A 27,832-nucleotide genomic window follows, 5' to 3' on the forward strand; every position below is an offset into this window, starting at 1 on the left:
TGCTGGCTTAAAGCTCAATGTTCAAAAAACAAAGATTAAACACACACACACACACACACACACACACACACACACACACAAAGATCATGGTATCCAGTCCTATCACTTCATGGCAAATAGATGGGGGAAAAGTGGAAACGGTGACAGATTTTATTTTCTTGGACTCCAAAATCACTGTGGATGGTGAGTGCAGCCATGAAATGAAAAGATGCTTGCTCCTTGGGAGAAAAGCTATGACAAACATAGACAATGTATTATTAAAGGGCAGAGACATCACTTTGCCAACAAAGGTCCAATAGTCATGTGTAGATATGAGAGTTGGACCATAAAGAAGGCAGAGTGCTGAAGAATTGATTCTTTCGAATTGTAGTGCTGGAGAAGACTCTTGAGAATCCCTTGGACTGCAAGAAGATCAAACCAGTCAATCCTTAAGGAAATCAACCCTGAATATTCAGTGGAAGGACTGATGCTAAAAGCTGAAGCTCCAATACTTTGGATACCTGATGCAAAGAGCTGACTCACTAGAAAAGACCCTGATGCTGGGAAAGACTGAAGGCAGGAGAAGTGGGTGACAGAGGATGAGATGGCTGGATGGCATAATCGACACAATGGACATGAATCTGAGTAAACTCCAGGAGATAGTGAAGGACAGGGAAGCCTGGCGTGCTGCAGTCCATGGGGTCGCCAAAAGCCAGATATGACTTAGAGACTGAACAATAACAATGACCTATATGGAAACAGAATCTAAAAAAAAGTGTGTGTGTGTGTGTGTGTATATATATATATATATATATATATATATATATAATAAAGCATAACATATAATAAAACATATGTATAATAAATATGTATATGCTATACATATAATGTATAGTATATGTATAATAAAACATGTATATGTTTTTACAACAGAAACTAATACAACATTGTAAATCAACTATACTACAATTAAAAGTATTCTTTAAAAAGAAATTAACAAGACTTTAGAATCCTACAAATTTGGAAACTAAGAAATATTCTAAATAATCTATTGGTTAAAGAACAAATCACATGAAAATAAAAATATCTTGGACTGCGTAATAATAATACAACATACTAAAATTTGAATGATATTGCTTAAAGCCTGCAGCTAAAGCCAGAGACTAATGTATCAATTAGTTTAGTGCTTAGGGTAGAAAAGTTTTCTGTTTTGCTGGACTGCCTCTTTTCCATTCCTAAGGCTGGTGGAAGCAGGCTTTTCTTTGGGCCTTTTTTGTTTGCATCTACTCACATTTCCAGGTTGCCAGCTTCTGAGATGAATGAGGTAAAAATAAAACCCAGGGAACTCACTGTAGTTTCATTCCTTCCCCGCTAGCCTGCCTTCTTCTCTCCACCATTCAGAGCATTGTTATGTTTGTTTTAAATATAAAATCCAGGGTTTTAGCTGGACTTACTAACAGAGAAAAGTATTTCTATTTTATCTTTCTAGAAACAGAAGTCTCTCACAAGAGACTTTTAAGGCACTGACTTATATTGTCCTTTTTCTTAACTTGGGTGGTGGTCACCTTATTACTCTTTAAGCTATATGATTTATGCATGCGTCTATGTATATATTTCACAATTTAAAGTAAACATATTATAACAGCATCACAATTCTCACAATTCTCTGTGAAGCAAGAAGAAACTATCTCTTCCACTTTGCAGCAGGGAAACTCATGCTTGGAAAACACAGAGAATGCTGAATCCAGGTCAAGAACCCAAGCCTAGGGCTCTTAACCACTAAGGCATTCACTGCTCAAACTTCTGAGTTTGGCTTCTACAAAGATGATGCTTAAGAAATGCTGAACTTCGTAAAATATTTCCACTCTTAAAAACACACCAAAAACAAAGCTTTTTATAGACACTTTATTTTTTGGTTAAAGGTGCAGCCAAAAAATACAGAAATGTGATATAATCAAATGTGTAAACAAGGTATCAGAACTTGGATTCATGAAAATATATGACAAAGACATCACTAGAGACTAGAAAGTTTCACTATTGCAGGCTGACCCCTGCCCCTGGTACACAGAAAGCACAGACTAACCAGAGAAGCCACCCGATCAGCATGAATCCAGTTTACTCAGGACCTGCTCCAGCCTGCCTTCCCTCTGCTCCACAAATTCACTTCTCCAAGTTCTCACCTGACTGGGGTTGGAACAAAGAAAGGTGTCCATCACACTGTATTTAAAGATGTGGGTTTAGAGTTTGGAAGTGAAAAGGCAGAAAAGGATATCATTCAACTTCTGTTGGTCCACAGGGCCTCAAGAACTCCTGTCCTCGCTCACGGAACCATCTACTGGAAACTGAACGGAAAAGAGTGTTATAGTCCTGGCTGTTCACTCAGCAGCCAAAATCAATAACCTCTTTAACCCAAATCTTGTGGTAGGTGCAGGAAGCATACACAAATAAGACAAGTTTCATGAGGTAGGACCATATATTGTTATCAACTTCTCTTTTAGAACTGCCTTTGCATCCCTAGGTTTTGGGTCATCATGTTGTTGTTTTAATTTGTTTCTAGGTGCTTTTTATTGCCTTTTTGACTTCTTTAGTGATCTCCTGTTTATATAGTAGCATATTGTTTGGCCTTAATGTGTTTGTTTTTTTACAATCTTCTTTTTTCCCCTGTAAATGATATCTAATCTCACAGCATTGTGGTTGGAAAAGATGCTTGATAAGATTTCAATTTTCTTGAATTTCTAAGGTTTTATCTGTGCCCCAAGATATGATCTACCCTGAAGAATGTTTCATGTGAACTTGAGAATAAAGTGTATCCTGCTTTGAAATGGAATGTCCTATGAATATCAACTAAGCCTATCTGGTCTAATATGTCATTTAATGCTGTGTTTCCTTAGTACCATATGATAATCTCCACAGATTCAGAAAAACCCATTTATGATGAAAACTCTCCAGAAAGTAGGTATAGAGGGATGCTACCTCAACATAATAAAGGCCATACATGGCCAACCCATGCAAACATTCTCAATGGTGAAAAACTGAAAGCATTTCCTCTAAGATGAGGAACAAGACAAGGGTGTCCACTCCTGCCACTATTACTCAACATAGTTCTATCCTAGCCATGGCAATCAGAGAAGAAAGAAAAATACGAGAATCAAAGCTGGAAAAGAAATAAAACTTTCAGTGTTTGCAGATGACACAATACTACACAGAGAAAATCCTAAAGATGCCACCAGAAAACTACTAGAGCTAATCAATGAATCTAGTAAAGTCATCAGATCAGATGAGATCAGTCGCTCAGTCGTGTCCAACTCTTTGTGACCCCATGAATCGCAGCACGCCAGGCTTCCCTGTCCATCACCAACTCCCGGAGTTCACTGAGACTCACTTCCATCGTGTCGGTGATGGCATCCAGCCATCTCATCCTCTGTCGACCCCTTCTCCTCCTGCCCCCAATCCCTCCCAGCATCAGAGTCTTTTCCAATGAGTCAACTCTTCGCATGAGGTGCCCAAAGTACTGGAGTTTCAGCTTTAGCATCATTCCTTCCAAAGAAATCCCAGGGCTGATCTTCAGAATGGACTGGTTGGATCTCCTTGCAGTCCAAGAGACTCTTCAAGAGTCTTCTCCAACACCACAGTTCAAAAGCATCAATTCTTTGGCGCTCAGCCTTCTTCACAGTCCAACTCTCACATCCATACATGACCACAGGAAAAACCATAGCCTTGACTAGACGGACCTTTGTTGGCAAAGTAATGTCTCTGCTTTTGAATATGCTATCTAGGTTGGTCATAACTTTCCTTCCAAGGAGTAAGCGTCTTTTAATTTCATGGCTGCAGTCACCATCTGTAGTGATTTTGGAGCCCAGAAAAAATAAAGTCTGACACTGTTTCCACTGTTTCCCCATCTATTTCCCATGAAGTGGTGGGACCGGATGCCATGATCTTCATTTTCTGAATATTGAGCTTTAAGCCAACTTTTTCACTCTCCACTTTCACTTTCATCAAGAGGCTTTTGAGTTCCTCTTCACTTTCTGCCATAAGGGTGGTGTCATCTGCATATCTGAGGTTATTGATATTTCTCCTGGCAATCTTGATTCCAGCTTGTGTTTCTTCCAGTCCAGCATTTCTCATGATGTACTCTGCATATAAGTTAAATAAACAGGGTGACAATATACAGCCTTGACGAACTCCTTTTACTATTTGGAACCAGTCTGTTGTTCCATGTCCAGTTCTAACTGTTGCTTCCTGACCTGCATACAAATTTCTCAAGAGGCAGATCAGGTGTTCTGGTATTCCCATCTCTTTCAGAATTTTCCACAGTTTATTGTGATCCACGTAGTCAAAGGCTTTGGCATAGTCAATAAAGCAGAAATAGATGTTTTTCTGGAACTCTCTTGCTTTGTTGATGATCCAGCGGATGTTGGCAATTTGATCTCTGGTTCCTCTGCATTTTCTAAAACCAGCTTAAACATCAGGAAGTTCACGGTTCACATATTGCTGAAGCCTGGCTTGGAGAATTTTGAGCATTACTTTACTAGCCTGTGAGATGAGTGCAATTGTGCGGTAGCCTCCCGCCTTCGCGCCAAAGCGCAGGCGGCTGCGACGGGTGCGCCAAGCGCATCCGAGAGGAGCCACCCCACATCCGAGGTCAGGGGCAGAAGCCGGGAGGACCCCATGCCCGAAGGGTGGCGGCCAAGAGGAGGTACCCCACGTCCGAGGTCAGGGGCAGCGGCCGAGAGTACCAGACTGCGACAGCGCAGGAACGGCCGAGTGGAGCTACCCCGCGTCCGAGGTTGGGGGGGTGCGGGGGGGTGGGGGGTTGGGGGAGGGTGGCGGCCGAGAGGAGATACCCAGCATCCGAGGTCAGGGGCGGCAACCAGGAGGAGATACCCCATGCCCCAAGCCCGAGGCCAGGGGCGGTGGCCGGGAGGACCAACCCCACGTCCAAGGAGCCGTGGCTGCACGGGCGCAGGAGGGCCTAGAGGAGCTATCCCACGTTGAAGGTCAGGAAGGGCGGCGGTAAGGAGATACCCCTCGTCCAAGGTAAGGAGCAATGGCTACACTTTGCTGGAGCAGCGGTGAAGAGATACCCCACGCCCAAGGTAAGAGAAACCCAAGTAAGATGGTAGGTGTTGCAAGAGGGCATCAGAGGGCAAACACACTGAAACCATACTCACAGAAAACTAATCAATCTAATCACACTAGGACCACAGCCTTGTCTAACTCAGTGAAACTAAGCCATGCCCGTGGGGCAACCCAAGACGGGCGGGTCATGGTGGAGAGATCTGACAGAATGTGGTCCACTGGAGAAGGGAATGGCAAACCACTTCAGTATTCTTGCCTTGAGAACCCCCTGAACAGTATGAAAAGGCAAAATGATAGGATACTGAAAGAGGAACTCCCCAGGTCAGTAGGTGCCCAATATGCTACTGGAGATCAGTGGAGAAATAACTCCAGAAAGAATGAAGGGATGGAGCCAAAGCAAAAAGAATACCCAACTGTGGATGTGACTGGTGATAGAAGCAAGGTCAGACGCTGTAAAGAGCAATATTGCATAGGAACCTGGAATGTCAGGTCCATGAATCAAGGCAAATTGGAAGTGGTCAAACAAGAGATGGCAATAGTGAATGTCGACATTCTAGGAATCAGCGAACTGAAATGGACTGGAATGGGTGAATTTAACTCAGATGACCATTATATCTACTACTGCGGGCAGGAATCCCTCAGGAGAAATGGAGTGGCCATCATGGTCAACAAAAGAGTCCGAAATGCAGTAAAGTCATAGGATACAACATTAATACATCAAAATCTCTTGCATTCCTATATACTAATAACAAAGTATCAGAAAGAGAAATTAAGGAAATAATCCCATTTACCATTGATCATTGCAACAAAAAGAATAAAATACATAGGGATAAACCTACCCAGGGAGAAGGCAATGGCACCCCACTCCAGTACTCTTGCCTGGCAATTACCATGGACGGAGGAGCCTGGTGCACTGCAGTCCATGGGGTCGCTAGGAGTAGGACACGACTGAGCGACTTCACTTTCACTTTTCACTTTGATCCACTGGAGAAGGAAATGGCAACCCACTCCAGTGTTCTTGCCTGGAGAATCCCAGGGACGGGGGAGCCTGGTGGGCTGTGGTCTCTGGGGTCGCACAGAGTCAGACACAACTGACGTGACTTAGCAGCAAACCTACCCAAGGAGACAAAAGACCTATATGCAGAAAACTGTAAGAATGATGAAAGAAATCATTGATGAAATGATTTAGAGTTTAGATTTAGAAACTCTTAGTTTCTAAGTTTAGTTTAGATTTGGAGTTTCCATTAGGTGGTTCCATGAGTGAGGACAGGAGTTCTTGAGGCCCTGTGGACCAACAGAAGATGAATGACATCCTTTTCTGCCTTTTCACTTCCAAACTCTAATCATTTCTTTCATTGATGAATGAAATCAAACAGATGGAGAGATATATCATGTTCTTAGACTGGAAGAATCAATACTGTGAAAATGATTATATAATCCAAAGCAATCTACAGATTCATTGTTCAGTTCAGTTCAGTCACTCAGTCATGTCTGACTCTGCAACCATATGGACTGCAGCATGCCAGGCTTCCCTGTACATCACCAACTCCTGGAGCTTACTCAAACTCATGTCTGTAGAGTTGGCGATGCCATCCAACCATCTCATCCTCTGTCTTCCCTTTCTCCTCCCGCATTCCATCTTTCCCAGCATCAGGGTCTTTACATAAGTCAGTTCTTCACATCAAGTGTCAAAAGTACTGGAGTTTCAGCTTCAGCATCAGCCCTTCCAATGAATACCCAGGACTGATTTCCTTTAGGATGGACTGGTTGGATCTCCTTGCAGTCCAAGGGACTCGCAAGAGTCTTCTCCAACACCACAGATCACAAGCATGAATTCTTCAGCACTCAGCTTTCTTTATAGTCCAACTCTCACATCCATACATGACTATTGGAAAAACCATGGCTTTGACTAGACAGACTTTTGTTGGCAAAGTAATGTCTGTGCTTTTTAATATGCTGTATAGGTAGGTCATAGCTTTTCTTCAAAGGAGCAAGCGTCTTTTAATTTCATTGCTGCAGTCATCATCTGCAATGATTTTGGAGCCCCCCAAAATAAAGTTTTTCACTGTTTCCATTGTTTCCCCATCTATTTGCCATGAAGTGATGGCACTGGGTGCCATGATCTTAGTTTTCTGAATGTTCAGTTTTAAGCCAACTTTTTCTCTCTCCTCTTTCACCTTCATCAAGAGGCTCTTTAGTTCTTCTTCGCTTTCTGCCTAAGGGTGGTGTCATCTGCATATCTGAGATTATTGATATTTCTCCCAATAACCTTGATTCCAGCTTGTGCTTCATTCAGCCCAGCATTTCACATGATGTACTCTGCATATAAGTTAAATAAGCAGGGTGACAATATACAGCCTTGATGTACTCCTTTCCTGATTTAGAACCAGTCTGTTGTTCCATGTCTAGTTCTTACTGTTGCTTACAGTTTTCTCAGGAGGCAGGGCAGGTGGTCTGGTATTCTCATCTTTTGAGGAATTTTGCAGTTTCTTGTGATCCACACAGTCAAAGGCTCTGGCATAGTCAATAAAGCAGAAGTAGATGTTTTTCTGGAACTTTCTTGCTTTTTCAATGATCCAGCAGATGTTTGCAACTTGATCTCTGGTTCCTCTGCCTTTTCTAAATTCAGCTTGAATACTGGAAGTTCATGGTTCACTATGGAGAAGAATATGGACTAAACATAGAACTACCACATGACCCAGCAATCCCATTGCTGGGCATACACCCTGAGAAAACCATAATTCAAAAAGACAGATTTACAACAGCCAGGACATGCAAGCAACCTAACCACCCACTGACAGATGAATGGATAAAGATGTGGTACATATATACAATGGGATATTACTCAGCCATAAATAATTTAAATTGGATCATTTGCAGTGACGTGAATGGACCTAGAGTCTGTCATACAGAATGAAGTAAGTCAGAAAGAGAACCTGTCTGTCTTTTGTCAGACCCAGATCTAATGTGGTACCAATTCTCTGATTAAATGAGACCTCACTCTACTGTGCTACTCAATTAATAGGTTCTCTGTTATAAATTCAAGCACTAGGTTCTCTGTGATCAAACCTCTCAAACTTTACGTATCTATTTACAAATTGCTTCCATTATCCCAAATTATTTAAAGGTAAATGTAGTATTTATGTTTGCTACTATATCAAATCTTTATTAACTGTTGAAAGAATAATAATATAAATTACTTTTTTTAGGGCAAAGGCTTTGGGAAGCTCCAAATCAGGGTCTGATTCTCAAGCCTTTCACTAACCTGCAATGAAACCTCTGTGACCTCAGATACATTATATAACTTTTTGACCTTCAGCTTCTATATCTGTCCTAAAGAGTTGTGAGTTTGAAATAACAGACTGTAATATGCCTAGCACATCACCAAATCCATACTGAAAAGCTCAACTCTTTCGTGCCACAGTGAACATGTTAACACTAAGCTAAGCAGGTTAATAAAGATTACTAAAAATAGTGCCATATCTCTAAGGTTATCTTCTGTTTGTTTCCAGGACCACACAGATTGACAGGACGGCACCAACACATAACAGAGTCCTTAATAGCTGATTCCATGCTTAATGCAGGAAATATTTAAGATAAATGTGGGACATCTTGTTATACCAGATAACAAAGGAAGATATCAAAGGCAAGGTTTTCTGTATCTGTATTTCGTTTTACATGAAATTAAATTTCAAAAAGTAAAATGAACAAGAGACTTCTACTCCTAGCTATGATGGAATAGCTTATGGTAGAATAACTTTCATGTCAAAAATAACCATGAAAACTGGATAAATCTCTTAAAACTCTGAAGATATCAACAGACTGCTGAAGCAAAAAGGGCTTAAGCATCAGATCCTGGGGAAGGATGAATCTCAGGTGGGTGAGCCAAAAGACTGATCTCTTTTATCCTCTGACCATTTACTGACCATTTACATGCATCTAGGCATGCAGTAAGAGACTGAGGACTCAGATAGAGGACTCAGCAACAGGCAACTGCTAAAAGACAGAGAAACCAGCAGAGATCATAGTGGTCTCAAAGGGCACTAAAAGATAAAAATTAGACTGTAGTTTTTTAGAATACTGACTAGGAGGGAGGGGTGTGGAACTTAGTCAATCACTCACCCTGTTTACCCATTAGGACATTTTCTAGATTCTGAAGCTGTGCACAGTGGAAGATGAAGAAGCTAATCATAGAACCTCTGGAAAAAAATGGACTTGGGGGGGCAGTGTCAGATACTGAGTATACAAGGATTAGAACTGTAGAACTGCCACTGAGACAGATCCAGGGAACACTCTTGGCAGAGAAGTTGCAACTCTATTATTTTTCAGATTCCCTTACTAGCTGGCTTCCTGTTAGGTTCTGATGGTGGAAGGCACTAGAAGAAGATTGTATGGCATCAGATAGGTAACAGTTGCCCTAGAATCAGTGACTTTTTGCATGACAATTGGCTTTACAATTAAGCCATTGAGATTTAGGGATTATTTTACTATTCTAGCATAAACCTAGTCTATCCTAATAAAATATGCAAAAAGAATCTCTGTACTTCATACCAGATACAAAAATAAAACCTAGGTGAATTAAAGATACAGATGAAAAAAATGACTATAATGCTTTTAGAAAAGAATATAAGAAATATCTTTATGATTTTGGGATACAGAAGAACTTCGTAAACAAGACATACAAAGTGTAAATCAAAAAGGAAAAGCCTGATAAACTTGAAACAGAAATTAAGAACTTCTGTTCAAGAAAAGACAGAACTAGGAGTAAAAAGACAAACTAGAAAAAGATATTTCAAAACATGTAACCAACAAAGAGCTTGTGTCCATATTATATTAAAGACTTCTATGAATTAGTAAGAAAAAGACCTGAATACACAAATATGAAATCCAAAGGCTAAAAAAAAGCACACAAGAAAGTGTTCAACGCCATTAATAATCATGTTCAGTTCAGTTCAGTTCAGTTGCTCAGTCGTGTCGGACTCTTTGCCACCCCATGAATGGCAGCACGCCAGGCCTCCCTGTCCATCACCAACTCCCGGAGTTTACTCAAACTCACATCCATCGAGTCGGTGATGCCATCCAGCCATCTCATCCTCTGTCGTCCCCTTTTCCTCCTGCCCCCAATCCCTCCCAGCATCAGAGTCTTTTCCAATGAGTCAACTCTTTGCATGAGGTGGCCAAAGTACTGAAGTTTCAGCTTTAGCATCAGTCCTTCCAAAGAACACCCAGGACTAATCTCCTTCAGAATGGACTGGTTGGATCTCCTTGCAGTCCAAGGGACTCTCAAGAGTCTTCTCCAACACCACAGTTCAAAAGCATCAATTCTTCGGCGCTCAGCTTTCTTCACAGTCCAACTCTCACATCCATACACGACCACAGGAAAAACCATAGCCTTGACTAGACGGACCTTTGTTGGCAAAGTAATGTCTCTGCTTTTCAATATGCTATCTAGGTTGGTCATAACTTTTCTTCCAAGGAGTAAGCGTCTTTTAATTTCATGGCTGCAATCACCATCTGCAGTGATTTTGGAGCCCAAAAAAATAAAGTCTCCCACCGTTTCCACTGTTTCCCCATCTATTTCCCATGAAGTGATGGGACCAGATGCCATGATCTTCGTTTTCTGAATGTTGAGCTTTAAGCCAACTTTTTCACTCTCCTCTTTCACTTTCATCAAGAAGCTCTTTAGTTCTTCTTCACTTTCTGCCATAAGGGTGGTGTCATCTGCATATCTGAGGCTATTGATATTTCTCCCGGCAATCTTAATTCCAGCCTGTGCTTTTTCCAGCCCAGCGTTTCTCATGATGTACTCTGCATATAAGTTAAATAAGCAGGGTGACAATAAACAGCCTTGACGTACTCCTTTTCCTTTTTGGAACCAGTCTGTTGTTCCATGTCCACTTCTAACTGTTGCTTCCTGACCTGCATATAGGTTTCTCAAGAGGCAGATAGGTAGTCTGGTATTCCCACCTCTTTCAGGATTTTCCACAGTTTATTGTGATCCACACAGTCAAAGGCTTTGGCATAGTCAATAAAGCAGAAATAGATGTTTTTCTGGAACTCTCTTGCGTTTTCCATGATCCAGCGGATGTTGGCAATTTGATCTCTGGTTCCTCTGCCTTTTCTAAAACCAGCTTGAACATCTGGAAGTTCACAGTTCACATATTGCTGAAGCCTGGCTTGCAGAATTTTGAGCATTACTTTACTAGCCTGTGAGATGAGTGCAATTGTGCGGTAGTTTGAGCATTCTTTGGCATTGCCTTTCTTTGGGACTGGAATGAAAACTGACCTTTTCCAGTCCTGTGGCCACTGCTGAGTTTTCCACATTTGCTGGCATATTGAATGCGGCACTTTCACAGTATCATCTTTCAGGATTTGAAATAGCTCAACTGGAATTCCATCACCTCCACTAGCTTTCTTCGTAGTGATGCTTTCTAAGGCCCACTTGACTTCACATTCCAGGATGTCTGGCTCTAGGTGAGTGATCATACCATCGTGATTATCTTGGTCATGAAGATCTTTTTTGTACAGTTCTGTGTATTCTTGCCACCTCTTCTTAATACCTTCTGCTTCTGTTAGGTCCATACCATTTCTGTCCTTTATCAAGCCCATCTTTGCATGAAATGTCCCCTTGGTATCTCTAATTTTCTTGAAGAGATCTCTAGTCTTCCTCATTCTGTTGTTTTCCTCTATGCGCTGCGACTGGCACACAAGCGTGGGTGGCGCTGCGACGGCGCACAAGCACGGCTGAGAGGAGCCACCCCACGTCCGAGGTCAGGGGTGGCAGCCAGAAGGAGCTACCCCCTGCCCAAGGTCAAGGCTGGCGGCAGAGAGGGCCTAGAGGAACTACTCCACGTTCAAGGTCAGGAGGGGCAGCGGTGAGGAGATACCCCTTGTCCAAGGTAAGGCGCAGTGGCTGCACCTTGCTGGAGCAGCCATGAAGAGATACCCCACATCCAAGGTAAGAGAAACCCAAGAAAGACGGTAGGTGTTGCAAGAGGCATCAGAGGGCAGACACACTGAAACCATAATCACAGAAAACCAGTCAATCTAATCACACGAGGACCACAGCCTTGTCTAACTCAATGAAACTAAGCCATGCCCTGTCAGGCCACCCAAGATGGGCAGGTCATGGTGGAGAGATCTGACAGAATGTGGTCCACTGGAGAAGGGAATGGCAAACCACTTCAGTATTCTTGCCTTGAGAACCCCCTGAACAGTATGAAAAGGCAAAATGATAGGATACTGAAAGAGGAACTCCCCAGGTCAGTAGGTGCCCAATATGCTACTGGACATCAGTAGAGAAATAACTCCAAAAAGAATGAAGGGATGGAGCCAAAGCTATAATCATGTTAACATAGATAATACTATACATATAATAAACTAGCTAAAATCCAAGTATATGACAAGACCAGATATTGGAGAAAGTTTGGATAACAGCTCTTACTCCTAGTAGCAATGTGCTCAACCACTCTATAATATATTATACTAGTAAAGTTGAAGACTCATCTACTGAGATTCAGCATTTCCACTTCTAGATATATATTCTACAGAAATGTGTTTATTTGTACCAGAAATCATGTATAAAAATGCAATGACAGCCTTATTCATTAAAGACTGAAACCTGCCTAAATGTCTATCAACAGTGTATCAGTATATTATATAGTATCCTATGATAGATGCTAACAAAAGTGAACTATAAAAATTAACATAAATTACAGCTGCACAACATGAATGAATCCTACAAATAACTATCAAATAAAATAACCCAAACACCTCCCAAGATATACTCTTGATTTCACTACAAAAAGTTCAATATCAGGGAAAGCAAAATAACTACTATTTATGTAGGCATACAGACCTTGATAGTAAAACTACAAACAAAAGCAAAGGCATGACTACCACAGATCACTAGGCAGTGGTTACCACCGAGGTACTGAGGGCAGGTCAGAGATGGGATCAGAGAGGCTCACAGGGGCTCCTGAGGTATAAGTTTGAAAATAATCTCTTCTCTAACCCAGATGGTGACATGGGTGCTCATGCTCACTTTCATAGTCTTTAAACTGTACATCTATGTATCACAAACAATTCTGGGTATATATTTCAAATTTTTAAAGTAAGAAATTTCAAATTATAACAGCATTACAACCATGGGCATACATGATCTCTATGTTCTCTGAGATGCAAGGAGATTGACTCACTCACTTCCCAGAAAGGACATTGATGCTTAGAGGAAAAATAAGTGGGAAACCTTGTCTAGAACCTAACATCAGAGTTTGCCTCTCAAGTATTCATTATCCAGATTCTCTCTGAACAGAGAGGATGCATAGGAAATGGTAAACTTGGTAAAAGCTCCACATCTTAAAATATATATAGTCTAAATAAAGCTCTTCAAGGCTTCTGGCAGGGAGGGACATTTTATTTTTTGGTCAAAGCCACAGTAATAGAAATTTCATAAAAACAAGCATGTAAACAAGGTATTAGAACTTTGGTTCACTGAAACATCTCACATCTAAAACATCTGAAGTACAAAAGTAACTTGCTATGTGCCAGACCACCTGACTCTGCTCCAACCCTACCTGAGCAGCCAGAGATAGCACAGGCTGGCCAGAGAGGCTGGGACCAAGGTCACCCAGGACATTCCCCAGTCCACTCTTTACTCCACACAAATATTCATGCCTCCAAAGACCTGCCTGATGGGACTGGAACATGAGGAGGGTCTGCCACATTGAATCTGAAGACAACATGGGTTGTGGGGCCAGGAAGGCAAAGGGCAGAAAAGGATGACAGTCAACTTCTGTTGATTCACACGGCCTCAAGAATTCCTGCCCTCATTTATAGAACCACTTACTGGAGAATGGACAGAAATAAATAGATTAGTCCAGCAGCCAAAATGAATGATGCCTTCATGATGACTCCTACACTGGGCCTGGGAGTCAGAAATGAGTAAGACTTGGTTTTGGGCATCAAGTTGCTTATGAACTGGTGAGGGAAAGATATAACTGTATAAAAGTCTGTCAGTAGCACAAGACATATGTGTGTAGGCTGCTACAGAAATAGAGCTAAAGAGCATCTAACCATGTTCAGGAAGAGGAAACCCTAGAGCTGGGACAGAAAGCTGAATAGGAATTACTCAGGGAATAAAATGGACAGAGCAAGTGGTTCCTTATACCAAGGGGGGTCTGGGAAGTGGAAACAGGATGAGAAAGAGAGCAGGCATGATCCATGCTGGTGTGTGTCAAGGACCCCAACAAGCTTGATATTGCTGGGATGTGGAGGGTGGAAATTGAGAGAGAGGAGATGAAGCTGGAGGTTAAGACTGTGGAAGGCCTAGACGCCAACCTCAGGGGCTCTGGCAAGTGGACCAATCTTAGGAAGCACAGTTGGTGTTAGCATAGTCTATTACTTAAAGCTGTGCCTTAAAGGCTCATGAATCATGATTTCATTTCTCAATATAGATGCATTCATAATGAATTCTAAAAATTGATTTTAATGCATTAATGAAGTCATAATACTTTAAAATATAATTTATAATACTTAATATTTAAAGCAATACATATACGTTTTTGGAAAAGTCAAACTGTTCCACAAGAATTACAGTGTTACACAGCAATCTCCTTATCTACTTATCCCTTCTCACCACCAATTCCCACTTCCAGAGGACATTCAACTCCTTTAGCTGTTTCTTCTGATATTTATCTTTAGTTTTCTAAATAACATACTTGCAGTGCTATTTCTTTCAATTTTAGATCTTATATGTTGATAAGTCTACCATGGAAGATGGAGATTTGGAAGTTTTTTACACTACTCTTCAAATACCAATTTCACACTCCTAATCTCCCAATACAGTTAAATTACAAGTTGAGTTAAATTTAGTGTTCACATTATTATGTCATTTATGTAAATACTGCTCATACCTAAGCCATCTAATAAATAAAACAGGTGATTCTTGAACCACACAGGTCCATTTATATGTGGATTTTTTTAAAACAGTTTAAATACTATAGTACTATACAACCCCACAGTCAGTTGAATCCACTAATGTAGAATCACAGATATGAAGGAATCATGTACACAGAGGACCAACTATAAATTATATGCAGATTTCAAACTGTGCTGAGGGTCAGTACTCCTAATCCCCACTTTCTTCAATGCTCAACTATACTTCTATTTCCTTTCTTGTACAACTTTTTCTTTTTCCTGAGGTCAGCAATTGTCTCATTTTCTTTTTAATTTGCTTAATTTTCCATGAACCTATCATTACTTATCCCCATAATTCTCTAAGAGGGCTATAAATTCTTCTCTTTGTGATCACTTCCTGTCACAACCTGCTTCGAGCCTCTCCACTGCTCACCACAGCTGCTTCCAGAACAAAGCTCAAATTTCAGCCTCCATGGTTTGGTCCCAGTCTTGACCTTCATCTCTTGACCCCTGTGCTAAGGCCTCTTTTCATGCAAGAGACAAAGGCAGCCTGTCTCCACACCTACAATGCTGCTTTTAGCCTGAGCCTTGATCCATATGGGCTTTGCTTGCTTGAGACCCCTTTCCCCATCTCTGATTCCAGTTCTCCCTGACTGCAATCTCAGAACCCTTGCCAGAGCCCATTCCTCTTGACAGCCATATTCAAGAAGTCTCCACAAGCTTCCCATAGTATTCTGAGAATGTTCAAGGGAAACTCAAATCAATTGTTTTAATATTCTCAACAAACTAAGTGGGTAGAGAGCTACATGCTGAAAGAAGGCTCTAAAGTAGTTAGTGTAGAAAATTCTATACAAGGAAATTGTCTTGCCTTCATAAGAACATGGCAGCTGTTCATTCCCAGCACAGAGTCTAAGATTGACCACCAAAACCTAGTATGAGGTCACAATGGCTAACCTCACATCTTGTATCACTCACCCCACTTGCAGCCCACAAGCACAGGACAGGCAGCATGTTTTGTTAGGTGGTTGCCTTTCCCACTCCGCAGAAGGTTATACCAGAATATGGCTGTCCCCTGGAAAGAGAGGGCTTATCAGAACATATACTGTTGCTGGTTTTGAAGGAACAAATCAGAAACAGTCCTTGGAAGACACAAATTTTGAACCCCAAAAGAGATGCCACTTGTGGTAAGTACATGACTTATTTTTATTCAGAGAAAGTCGTCAGCTACCTATATAGCCACCACTCCAGTTTCACATGGTCTCTGGGACCTGACCATGGAGTACTTCTGAAACTCCAATCTGAAAGGAAACACTCTCACCAAAGTATAAGGGCACAGAGCTCTAGGACTCCACGGGCATTATGCAGGCAGTACCCACCCCTTATGATGTGGTGAACATCTGGAAACCCACCCTTCCTTGAAGGATCTCCTATACCTTTTCCCAAAGTAGGGGCCAAAAGATTGTAGTCCAGGTAGAAAGTTAGTTCCTGACACCACCACAGTCACAGTAAAGCAAGCTAAGGAATGAAGCAGGGAAATGAACAAGTCCTGTGCCCTGAAGCAACCAGTGACCTACAAAGAACAGAAATTACCTTCTTGGGTGAAATCATAGCCCCCAGGTATGGGATGACAGTGGCACCACCAGCTTCTACATCACTCATCTGTGAAAACAAAGCATAGTAGTTGGCCCTTCTCACTCAAGGCTCTTAGACTCTATATCCTGCTTGATTTGGGAAGGATCCAGAACACAACAAGCTGTTCTTTTTTCCCTATCACCCATGGTCAGGTCTCAGTAAAGATCAAATTGGGCAAACATTTCTGGTACTGTTCTCTTTCGAGAAAGGGGAACTGTTTCATAGAGCAACAAGTTTGTTTCTGTTAACACTTTCTGTGTGGGTCTTTTACCCAGTCCTGACTCCTCTATTTCTTGAACTACTCAACCAGTCAAAGGTACTCATTCTTTTCTCTGCAAGAATTCATAAGCACCTGCTACACAGTAAAAAAAAATTTTCCAACTCTGGAACAGTGATTAAAAAAAAAAATAGGTGTATACATTCCCAGCCTCACAGTTGGAGCTCCCAGTTATGTACTGTGGTTCTCAACTTTGCTTCTGCCTGACACATCCCAATGAGTCAACTCTTCCCATGAGGTGGCCAAAGTACTGGAGTTTCAGCTTCAGCATCAGTCCTTCCAATGAACACCCAGGACTGATCTCCTTTAGGATGGACTGGTTGGATCTCCTTGCAGTCCAAGGGACTCTAAAGAGTCTTCTCCAACACCACAGTTCAAAAGCATCAATTCTTCAGCGCTCAGCTTTCTTCACAGTCCAACTCTCACATCCATACATGACCACTGGAAAAACCATAGCCTTGACTAGATGGACCTTTGTTGGCAAAGTGATATCTCTGCTTTTCAATATACTATCTAGGTTGGTCATAATTTCCCTTCCAAGGAGTGTGTTTTAATTTTATGGCTGCAATCACCATCTGCAGTGATTTTGGAGCCCAAAAAAATAAAGTCTGACACTGTTTCCACTGTTTCCCCATCTATTTCCCATGAAGTGATGGGACCAGATGCTATGATCTTAGTTTTCTGAATGTTGAACTTTAAGGCCACTTTTTCACTCTCCTCTTTCACTTTCATCAAGAGGCTTTTTAGTTCCTTTTCACTTTCTGCCATAAGGGTGGTGTCATCTGCATATCTGAGGTTATTGATATTTCTCCCGGCAATCTTGATTCTAGCTTGTGCTTCTTCCAGCCCAGCGTTTCTCATGATGTACTCTGCATATAAGTTAAATAAACAGGGTGACAATATACAGCCTTGACGTACTCCTTTTCCTTTTTGGAACCAGTCTGTTGTTCCATGTCCATTTCTAACTGTTGCTTCCTGACCTGCATATAGGTTTCTCAAGAGGCAGGTCAGGTGGTCTGGTATTCCCATCTTTCAGGATTGTCCACAGTTTATTGCGATCCACACAGTCAAAGGCTTTGGCATAGTCAGTAAAGCAGAAATAGATGTTTTTCTGGAACAAGGGATTGGGGGCAGGAAGAGAAGGGGATGACAGAGGATGAGATGACTGGATGGCATCACCGACTCGATGGACATGAGTTTGAGTGAACTCCAGGAGTTGGTGATGGACAGGGAGGCCTGGTGTGCTGTGATTTATGGGGTCGCAAAGAGTCGGACACGACCGAGCGACTGAACTGAACTGACACATCCCATCGGTCAAGAAGGGCTGACTACAGTAGCCATTCACTTGGAAGGGGTCATGAGAGAAAGATGAGGCCAGAGATCAATATTGGGAGTCTCTGATGTCTACTGGAGTCTCTGATGTCTATCAGTCACGTCTACTGGTGTCTGATCTCGAAAGGAGTCAGTGGCAGAGTTCAAGTGGAACATACTTAAACCAGAGCTCACTCCATACTTCTCAGCCAGCTAATCCAGCCCTTTACTTATTTAAAATGGAAGCACAGTTGTGAAAAGTCACTCAGTTGTGTCCAACTCTTTGTGACCTCATGGATTATACAGTGCATGGACTTCTCCAGGCCAGAATACTAGAGTGGGTAGCCTTTTCCTTCTCTAGGGGATCTTCCCAACCCAGGGAAAGAACCCAGGTCTCCCACCTTGCAGGCGGATTCTTTACCAGCTGAGCCACAAGGTTGTATAATATTTAAGTTACAGGTGTTCAACAGAGTGATTCACCATTTTTAAAGGTTATACTCCATTTATCAGATCAAATCAGATCAGTCGCTCAGTCATGTCCGACCCTTTGCGACCCCATGAATCGCAGCACGCCAGGCCTCCCTGTCCATCACCAATTCCCGGAGTTCACTCAGACTCATATCCATCGAGTCAGTGATGCCATCCATCCATCTCATCCTCTGTCGTCCCCTTCTCCTCTTGCCCCCAATCCCTCCCAGCATCAGGGTCTTTGGCAGTGAGTCAACTCTTCGCATGAGGTGGCCAAAGTACTGGAGTTAAAGCTTTAGTATCATTCCTTCCAAAGAAATCCCAGGGCCGATCTCCTTCAGAATGGACTGGTTGGATCTCCTTGCAGTCCAAGGGACTCTCAAGAGTCTTCTCCAACACTACAGTTCAAAAGCATCAATATTTCGGCGCTCAGCCTTCTTCACAGTCATATTATAAAATGCTGGCTATATTCCATATGTTGTAACACTTATCCCTGTAGCTTATTATATACCTAATAGCTTGTACCTCTTAATCCCTTACCCCTTTTCCCCTCTTCCCTTCCCTTTCCCCACTGGTAATCACAAGTTTGCTCTCTATATCTCTAAGTTTGCTTCTTTTCTGTCACATTGACTAGCTTATTTTTTTAGATTCCATATGTAAGTGATATCATACAGTGTTTGTCTTTGTCTGACTTATTTCACTTAGCATACTGTCCTCCAAGTTCATCCATATTGCTACAAATGGCAAAATTCTGTTCTTTTTTGAGTCTGAGTAGTAGTTTATTGTACATATATACCACATCTTCTTTATCTGTTCATCTGTTTGGGAATTTAGGTTGCTTCCATACCTTGGCAATTGTAAATAATGTTTCTATAAACTATGAACCAGGGTGTATGTATCTTTTTGAATTAGCATTTTTGCTTTTTTCAGATATATACTCAAAAGTGGAATTGCTGAGTCACAAAGGAAATAAGTCATTAAAAAAATAATGATTTTCAGACATCTCCATTCTGTTTTCCTTTTATTTATTTATTTATTTTTTATTTTTAAACTTTACAAAATTGTATTAGTTTTGCCAAATATCAAAATGAATCCGCCTCAGGTATACATGTGTTCCCCATCCTGAACCCTCCTCCCTCCTCCCTTCCCATACCATCCCTCTGGGTGGTCCCAGTGCACCAGCCCCAAGCATCCAGTATCGTGCATTGAACCTGGACTGGCAACTCATTTCATACATGATATTTTACATGTTTCAATGCCATTCTCCCAAATCTTCCCACCCTCTCCCTCTCCCACAGAGTCCATAAGACTGTTCTATACATCAGTGTCTCTTTTGCTGTCTCGTACACAGGGTTATTGTTACCATCTTTCTAAATTCCATATATATGCGTTAGTATACTGTATTGGTGTTTTTCTTTCTGGCTTACTTCACTCTGTATAATAGGCTCCAGTTTCATCCACCTCATTAGAACTGATTCAAATGTATTCTTTTTAATGGCCGAGTAATACTCCATTGTGTATATGTACCACAGCTTTCTTATCCATTCATCTGCTGATGGACATCTAGGTTGCTTCCATGTCCTGGCTGTTATAAACAGTGCTGCGATGAACATTGGGGTACACGTGTCTCTTTCCCTTCTGGTTTCCTCAGTGTGTATGCCCAGCAGTGGGATTGCTGGATCATAAGGCAGTTCTATTTCCAGTTTTTTAAGGAATCTCCACACTGTTCTCCATAGTGGCTGTACTAGTTTGCATTCCCACCAACAGTGTAAGAGGGTTCCCTTTCCTCCACACCCTCTCCAGCATTTATTACTTGTAGACTTTTGGATTGCAGCCCTTCTGACTGGTGTGAAATGGTACCTCATAGTGGTTTTGATTTGCATTTTTCTGATAATGAGTGATGTTGAGCATCTTTTCATGTGTTTGTTAGCCATCTGTATGTCTTCTTTGGAGAAATGTCTGTTTAGTTCTTTGGCCCATTTTTTGATTGGGTCATTTATTTTTCTGGAGTTGAGCTGTAGGAGTTGCTTGTATATTCTTGAGATTAGTTGTTTGTCAGTTGCTTCATTTGCTATTATCTTCTCCCATTCTGAAGGCTGTCTTTTCACCTTGCTAATAGTTTCCTTTGATGTGCAGAAGCTTTTAAGTTTAATTAGGTCCCATTTGTTTATTTTTGTTTTTATTTCCAATATTTCTGGGAGGTGGGTCATAGAGGATCCTGCTGTGATGTATGTCAGAAAGTGTTTTGCCTATGTTCTCCTCTAGGAGTTTTATAGTTTCTGGTCTTACGTTGAGATCTTTAATCCATTTTGAGTTTATTTTTGTGTATGGTGTTAGAAAGTGTTCTAGTTTCATTCTTTTACAAGTGGTTGACCAGAGTTCCCAGCACCACTTGTTAAAGAGATTGTCTTTAATCCATTGTATATTCTTGCCTCCTTTGTCAAAGATAAGGTGTCCATATGTGTGTGGATTTATCTCTGGGCTTTCTATTTTGTTCCATTGATCTATATTCCTGTCTTTGTGCCAGTACCATACTGTCTTGATAACTGCGGCTTTGTAGTAGAGCCTGAAGTTAGGTAGGTTGATTCCTCCAGTTCCATTCTTCTTTCTCAAGATCGCCAAAGGCTGTGAAAAGAGACAAAGAAGGTCACTACATAATGATCAAAGGATCAATCCAAGAAGAAGATATAACAATTATAAATATATATGCACCCAACACGGGAGCACCGCAGTATGTAAGACAAATGCTAACAAGTATGAAAGGAGAAATTAACAATAACACAATAATAGTGGGAGACTTTAATACCCCACTCACACCTATGGATAGCTCAACTAAACAGAAAATTAACAAGGAAATACAAACTTTAAACGATACAATAGACCAGTTAGACCTAACTGATATCTATAGGACATTTCATCCCAAAACAATGAATTTCACCTTTTTCTCAAGTGCACATGGAACCTTCTCCAGGATAGATCACATCCTGGGCCATAAAGCTAGCCTTGGTAAATTCAAAAAAATTGAAATCATTCCAAGCATCTTTTCTGACCACAATGCAGTAAGATTAGATCTCAATTACAGGAGAAAAACTATTAAAAATTCCAACATATGGAGGCTGAACAACATGCTGCTGAATAACCAACAAATCACAGAAGAAATCAAAAAAGAAATCAAAATTTGCATAGAAACGAATGAAAATGAAAACACAACAACCCAAAACCTATGGGACACTGTAAAAGTAGCCCTAAGGGGAAAGTTCATAGCAATACAGGCATACCTCAAGAAACAAGAAAAAAGTCAAATAAATAACCTAACTCTACACCTAAAGCAACTAATAAAAGGAAGAAATGAAGAACCCCAGGGTTAGTAGAAGGAAAAAAATCTTAAAAATTAGGGCAGAAATAAATGCAAAAGAAACAAAAGAGACCACAGCAAAAATCAACAAAGCCAAAAGCTGGTTCTTTGAAAGGATAAATAAAACTGACAAACCATTAGCCAGACTCATCAAGAAACAAAGGGAGAAAAATCAAATCAATAAAATCAGAAATGAAAATGGAGAGATCACAACAAACAACACAGAAATACAAAGGATCATAAGAGACTACTATCAACAATTATATGCCAATAAAATGGACAATGTGGAAGAAATGGACAAATTCTTCAAAAAGTACAACTTTCCAAAACTGGACCAGGAAGAAATAGAAAATCTTAACAGACCCATCACAAGCACGGAAATTGAAACTGTAATCAAAAATCTTCCAGCAAACAAAAGCCCAGGTCCAGATGGCTTCACAGCTGAATTCTACCAAAAATTTAGAGAAGAGCTAACACCTATCCTGCTCAAACTCTTCCAGAAAATTGCAGAGGAAGGTAAACTTCCAAACTCATTCTATGAGCCCACCATCACCCTAATACCAAAACCTGACAAAGATGCCACAAAAAAAGAAAACTACAGGCCAATATCACTGATGAACATAGATGCAAAAATCCTTAACAAAATTCTAGCAATCAGAATCCAACAACACATTAAAAAGATCATACACCATGACCAAGTGGGCTTTATCCCAGGGATGCAAGGATTCTTCAATATCCGCAAATCAATCAATGTAATACACCACATTAACAAATTGAAAAATAAAAACCATATGATTATCTCAATAGATGCAGAGAAAGCCTTTGACAAAATTCAACATCCATTTATGATAAAAACTCTCCAGAAAGCAGGAATAGAAGGAACATACCTCAACATAATAAAAACTATATATGACAAACCCACAGCAAACATTATCCTCAATGGTGAAAAATTGAAAGCATTTCCTCTAAAGTCAGGAACAAGACAAGGGTGCCCACTTGCACCATTACTATTCAACATAGTTTTGGAAGTTTTGGCCACAGCAATCAGAGCAGAAAAAGAAATAAAAGGAATCCAAATTGGAAAAGAAGAAGTAAAGCTCTCACTATTTGCAGATGACATGATCCTCTACATAGAAAACCCTAAAGACTCCACCAGAAAATTACTAGAACTAATCAATGACTATAGTAAAGTTGCAGGATATAAAATCAACACACAGAAATCCCTTGCATTCATATACACTAATAATGAGAAAACAGAAAGAGAAATTAAGGAAACAATTCCATTCACCATTGCAACGGAAAGAATAAAATACTTAGGAATATATTTACCTAAAGAAACTAAAGACCTATATATAGAAAACTATAAAACACTGGTGAAAGAAACTAAAGAGGACACTAATAGATGGAGAAATATACCATGTTCATGGATTGGAAGAATCAATATAGTGAAAATGAGTATACTGCCCAAAGCAATTTATAGATTCAATGCAATCCCTATCAAGCTACCAACAGTATTCTTCACAGAGCTAGAACAAATAATTTCACAATTTGTATGGAAATACAAAAAACCTTGAATATCCATTCTGTTTTCCATAGTGGCTGCAACAATTTATATTCATACCAACAGCAGGAGGTTCCCTTTTCTCCATATCCTTGCCAACATGTGCTATTTGTGTTCTTATTGATGATGGCTGTTCTAACAGGTGTGAGATACTATCTCACTGTGGTTTTGTTTTGCATTTCCCTGAGGATTAGTCACACTGAGCATTTTTTCACGTGCCTGCTAGCCATCTTCATTTCCTCTTTGGAAAAATGTCTATTCAGTTCTTCTGCCCACTTTAAAAAAATTTATTTAAACTGGAGGCTAATTACTTTTCAATAATGTGGTGGTTTTTGCCATACATGGACATGAATCAGCCACAGGTGTATGTGTGTCCCCCATCCCGAACCCCCCCTCTCACCTCCCTTCTCATTCCATCCCTCTGGGTTGTGCCAGTGCACCAGCTTTGAGTGCCCTGTTTCATGTATCGAATGTGGACTGGTCATCTATTTCACATATGGTAATATACAGATTCCAATGCTATTCTCTCAAATCATCCCACCCTTGCCTTCTCCCACAGAATCCAAAAAGTCTTTTATATATATCTGTGTCTCTTTTGCTGTCTAGTGTATAGGGTTGTCATTACCGTCTTTCTTAATTCCATATATATGTGTTAATATATTGTATTGGTGTTCTTCTTTCTGACTTATTTCATTCTGTATAATAGGCTCCAGTTTCATCTACCTTATTAGAACTGATTCAAATGTGTTATTTTTAATAGCTGAGTCATATTCCATTGTGTATATGTACCACAGCTTTCTTATCCATTTGTCTGCCGATGGACATCTAGGTTGCTTCCATGTCCTGGCTATTGTAAACAGTGCTGTGATGAACATTGCAGTACACATGTCTCTTTCAATTCTGGTTTCCTTGGTGTGTATGCCCAACAGTGGGATTGCCGGGTCGTATGGCAGTTCTATTTCCAGTTTTTTAAGGAATCTCCACACTGTTCTCCATAGTGGCTGTACTAGTTTGCATTCACACCAACAGTGAAAGAGGCTTCCCCTTTCTCCACACCCTCTCCAGCATTCACTGTTTGTAGACTTTTTGATAGCAGCCATTCTGACTGGTGTGAGATGGTACTTCATTGTGGTTTTGATTTGCATTTCTCTGATAATGAGTGATACTGAGCATCTTGTCATGTGTTTGTTAGCCACCTGTATGTCTTCTTTGGAGAAATGTCTGTTGAGTCCTTTGGCACATTTTTTGATTGGCTCATTTACTTTTCTGGTATTGAGCTGCATGAGCTGCTTGTATATTTTTGAGATTTCAGTTGCTTCATTTGTTATTATCTTCTCCCATTCTGAAGGCTGTCTTTTCACCTTTCTTATAGTTTCCTTCGTTGTGCAAAAGCTTTTAATTATGTCCCACTGGTTTATTTTTGCTTTTAGTTCCATTACTCTGGGAGGTGGGTCATAGAGGATCCTGCTGTGATTTATGTCAGAGAGTGTTCTGCCTATGTTTTCCTCTAGGAGTTTTATAGTTTCTGGTCTTACATTTAGATCTTTAATCCATTTTGACTTTATGTTTGTGTATAGTGTTAGAAAGTGTTCTAATTTCATTCTTTTACAGGTGGTTGACCAGTTTTCCCAGCACCACTTGTTAAAGAGATTTTTTCTCCATTGTACATTTTTGCCTCCTTTGTCAAAGATAAGGTGTCCACAGGTGTGTGAATTTATCTCTGGGCTTTCTATTTTGTTCCACTGACCTATATTTCTGTCTTTCTGCCAGTACCATACTGTCTTGATGACCACAGCTTCGTAGTATAGTCTGAAGTCAGGCAGGTTGATTCCTCCAGTTCCATTCTTCTTTCTCAAGATTTCTTTGGCTATTCGAGGTTTTTGTATTTCCATACAAATTGTGAAATTATTTGTACTCAGTTCTGTGGAAAATGCCATTGGTAGCTAGATAGGGATTGCATTGAATCTATAGATTGCTTTGGGTAGTATACTCATTTTCACTATATTGATTCTTCCGATTCATGAACATGGTATATTTTTCCATCTATTTGTGTCATCTTTGATTTCTTTCATCAGTGTTTTATAGTTTTCTATATATAGGTCTTTTGTTTCTTTACCATTTATTCCTAAGTATTTTATTCTTTTCATCACAATGGTGAATGAGATTGTTTCCTAAATTTCTCTGTTTTCTCATTGTTAGTGTATAGCAATGCAAGGGATTTATGTGTGTTAATTTTATATCCTGCAACTTTACCACATTCATTGATTAGCTCTAGTAATTTTCTGGTGGTGTCTTTAGGGTTTTCTATGTACAGGATCATGTCATCTGCAAATAGTGATAGTTTTATGTCTTCTTTCCCAGTCTGGATTCTTTTTATTTCTTTTTCTTCTCTGATGGCTGTGGCTAAAACTTCCAAAACCATGTTGAATAGCAATGGTGAGAGTAGGCACCTTTGTCTTGTTCCTTTAGGGGAAATGCTTTCATTTTTCACCATTGAGGATAATGTTTGCTGTGGGTTTATCATATATGGCTTCTATTATGTTGAGGTATATTCCTTCTGTGCCTGCTTTCCAGTGAGTTTTCATAAGTGGGTGTTGAATTTTGTCAAAGGCTTTCTCTGCATCTATTGAGATAATCACATGGTTTTTATCCTTTGTTAATGTGGTGTATCACAATGACTGGTTTGCAAATATTGAAGAATCCTTGCATCTCTGGAATAAAGCCCACTTGGTCATGATGTATGATCTCTTTAATATGTTGTTGGATTCTGTTTGCTAGAATTTTGTTGAGGATTTTTGCATCTATGTTCATCAGTAATATTGGCCTGTAGTTTTCTTTTTTTGTGGTATCTTTGTCTGTGGCATTTTTGGTATTAGGGTGATGGTGGCCTCATAGAATGAGTTTGGGAATTTACCTTCCTCTGCAATTTTCTGGAAGGGTTTGAGTGGGATAGGTGTCAGCTCTTCTCTAAATTTTTGGTAAAATTTACCTGTGATGCTATCTGAACCTAGGCTTTTGTTTGTTGGAAGATTTTTGATTATAGTTTCAATTTCCATGCTTGTGATAGGTCTGTTAAGATTTTTTATTTCTTCCTGGTTCATTTTTGGAAGTTATACTTAAGAATTAGCCCATTTCTTCCAAGTTGTCCATTTTATTGACATAAAATAGTTCCTGATAGTAGTCTCTTATGAGCCTTTTTACTTCTGTGTTGTCTGTTGTGATTTCTCCAGTTTCATTTCCAATTTTGTTGATTTGATTCTTCTCCCTCTTTTTCTTGCTGAGTCTGGGTAATAGTTTGTCTATTTATCTTCTCAAAGAACCAGCTTTTAGTTTAGTTGATTTTTGCTATAGTCTCCTTTGTTTCTTTTTCATTTATTTCTGCTCTAATTTTAATGATTTCTTTCCTTCTACAAACTCTGAGTTTCTTCATTTCTTCTTTGTCTAGTTGCTTTAAGTGTAAAATTAAGGTTATTTATGTGATTTTGCTGTTGTTTCTTGAGGTAAGCTTGTATTGCTATGAACCTTCCCCTTAGCACTACTTTTACTGAATCCCATAGGTTTTGGGTTGTCATGTTTTCATTTTCATTTGTTGCTATGCCTGTTTTGATTTCCTTTTTTATTTCTTCCATTATTTGTTTTTTATTCAGAAGCATGTTGTTTAACCTCCATATGTTTATATTTTTAATAGCTTTTTTTCCCTGTAATTGACATCTGATCTTACTGCATTGTGGTCAGAAAAGATGCTTGGAATGATTTCAACTTTTTTGAATTTATCTAGGCTAGATTTATGGCCCAGGATGTGATCTATCCTGGAGAATGTTCCATGTGCACGTGAGAAAAAGGTGAAATTCATTGTTTGGGGGTGAAATATCCTATAAATATCAATTAGGTCTAACTGGCCCACTCTATCATTTAAAGTTTTGTGTTTCCTTGCTAATTATCTGTTTGGTTGATCTATCCATAGGTGTGAGTGGGGCATTAAAGTCTCCCACTATTATTATGTTACTGTTAATTTCTCCTTTCATACTTGTTAGCATTTGCCTTATGTACTGAGGCGCTCCTGTGGGGGTGTGTGTGTGTGTATATATATATATATATATATATATATATATATATATAATTGTTATATCTTCTTCTTGGATTGATCCTTTCATCATTATGTAGTGTCCTTCTTTGTCTCTTTCACGGTCTTTACTTCAAAGTCTATTTTATTTGCTATGAGTATTGCTACTCCTGCTTTTTTTTGGTCTCC

The 27,832-nt window shown here is 40.1% G+C and overlaps 1 protein-coding gene across 1 annotated transcript in view; it reads right to left on the reverse strand.

Moving 5' to 3' along the window:
- The window catches only part of LOC102414203 (prolyl 4-hydroxylase subunit alpha-2), a 147,924-nt gene that overhangs the window by 18,929 nt on the left and 101,163 nt on the right, over positions 1-27,832 (reverse strand). Inside the window, exon 10 of the mRNA XM_044948719.2 lies at positions 21,241-21,289. Within this exon, the coding sequence (XP_044804654.2) occupies positions 21,241-21,289 (49 nt within the window). The remainder of the gene's footprint in view (positions 1-21,240; positions 21,290-27,832) is intronic.

This window comes from Bubalus bubalis, chromosome 9, assembly GCF_019923935.1.
Source record: "Bubalus bubalis isolate 160015118507 breed Murrah chromosome 9, NDDB_SH_1, whole genome shotgun sequence".
In the NCBI taxonomy this organism is placed as follows: Eukaryota; Metazoa; Chordata; class Mammalia; order Artiodactyla; family Bovidae; genus Bubalus; species Bubalus bubalis.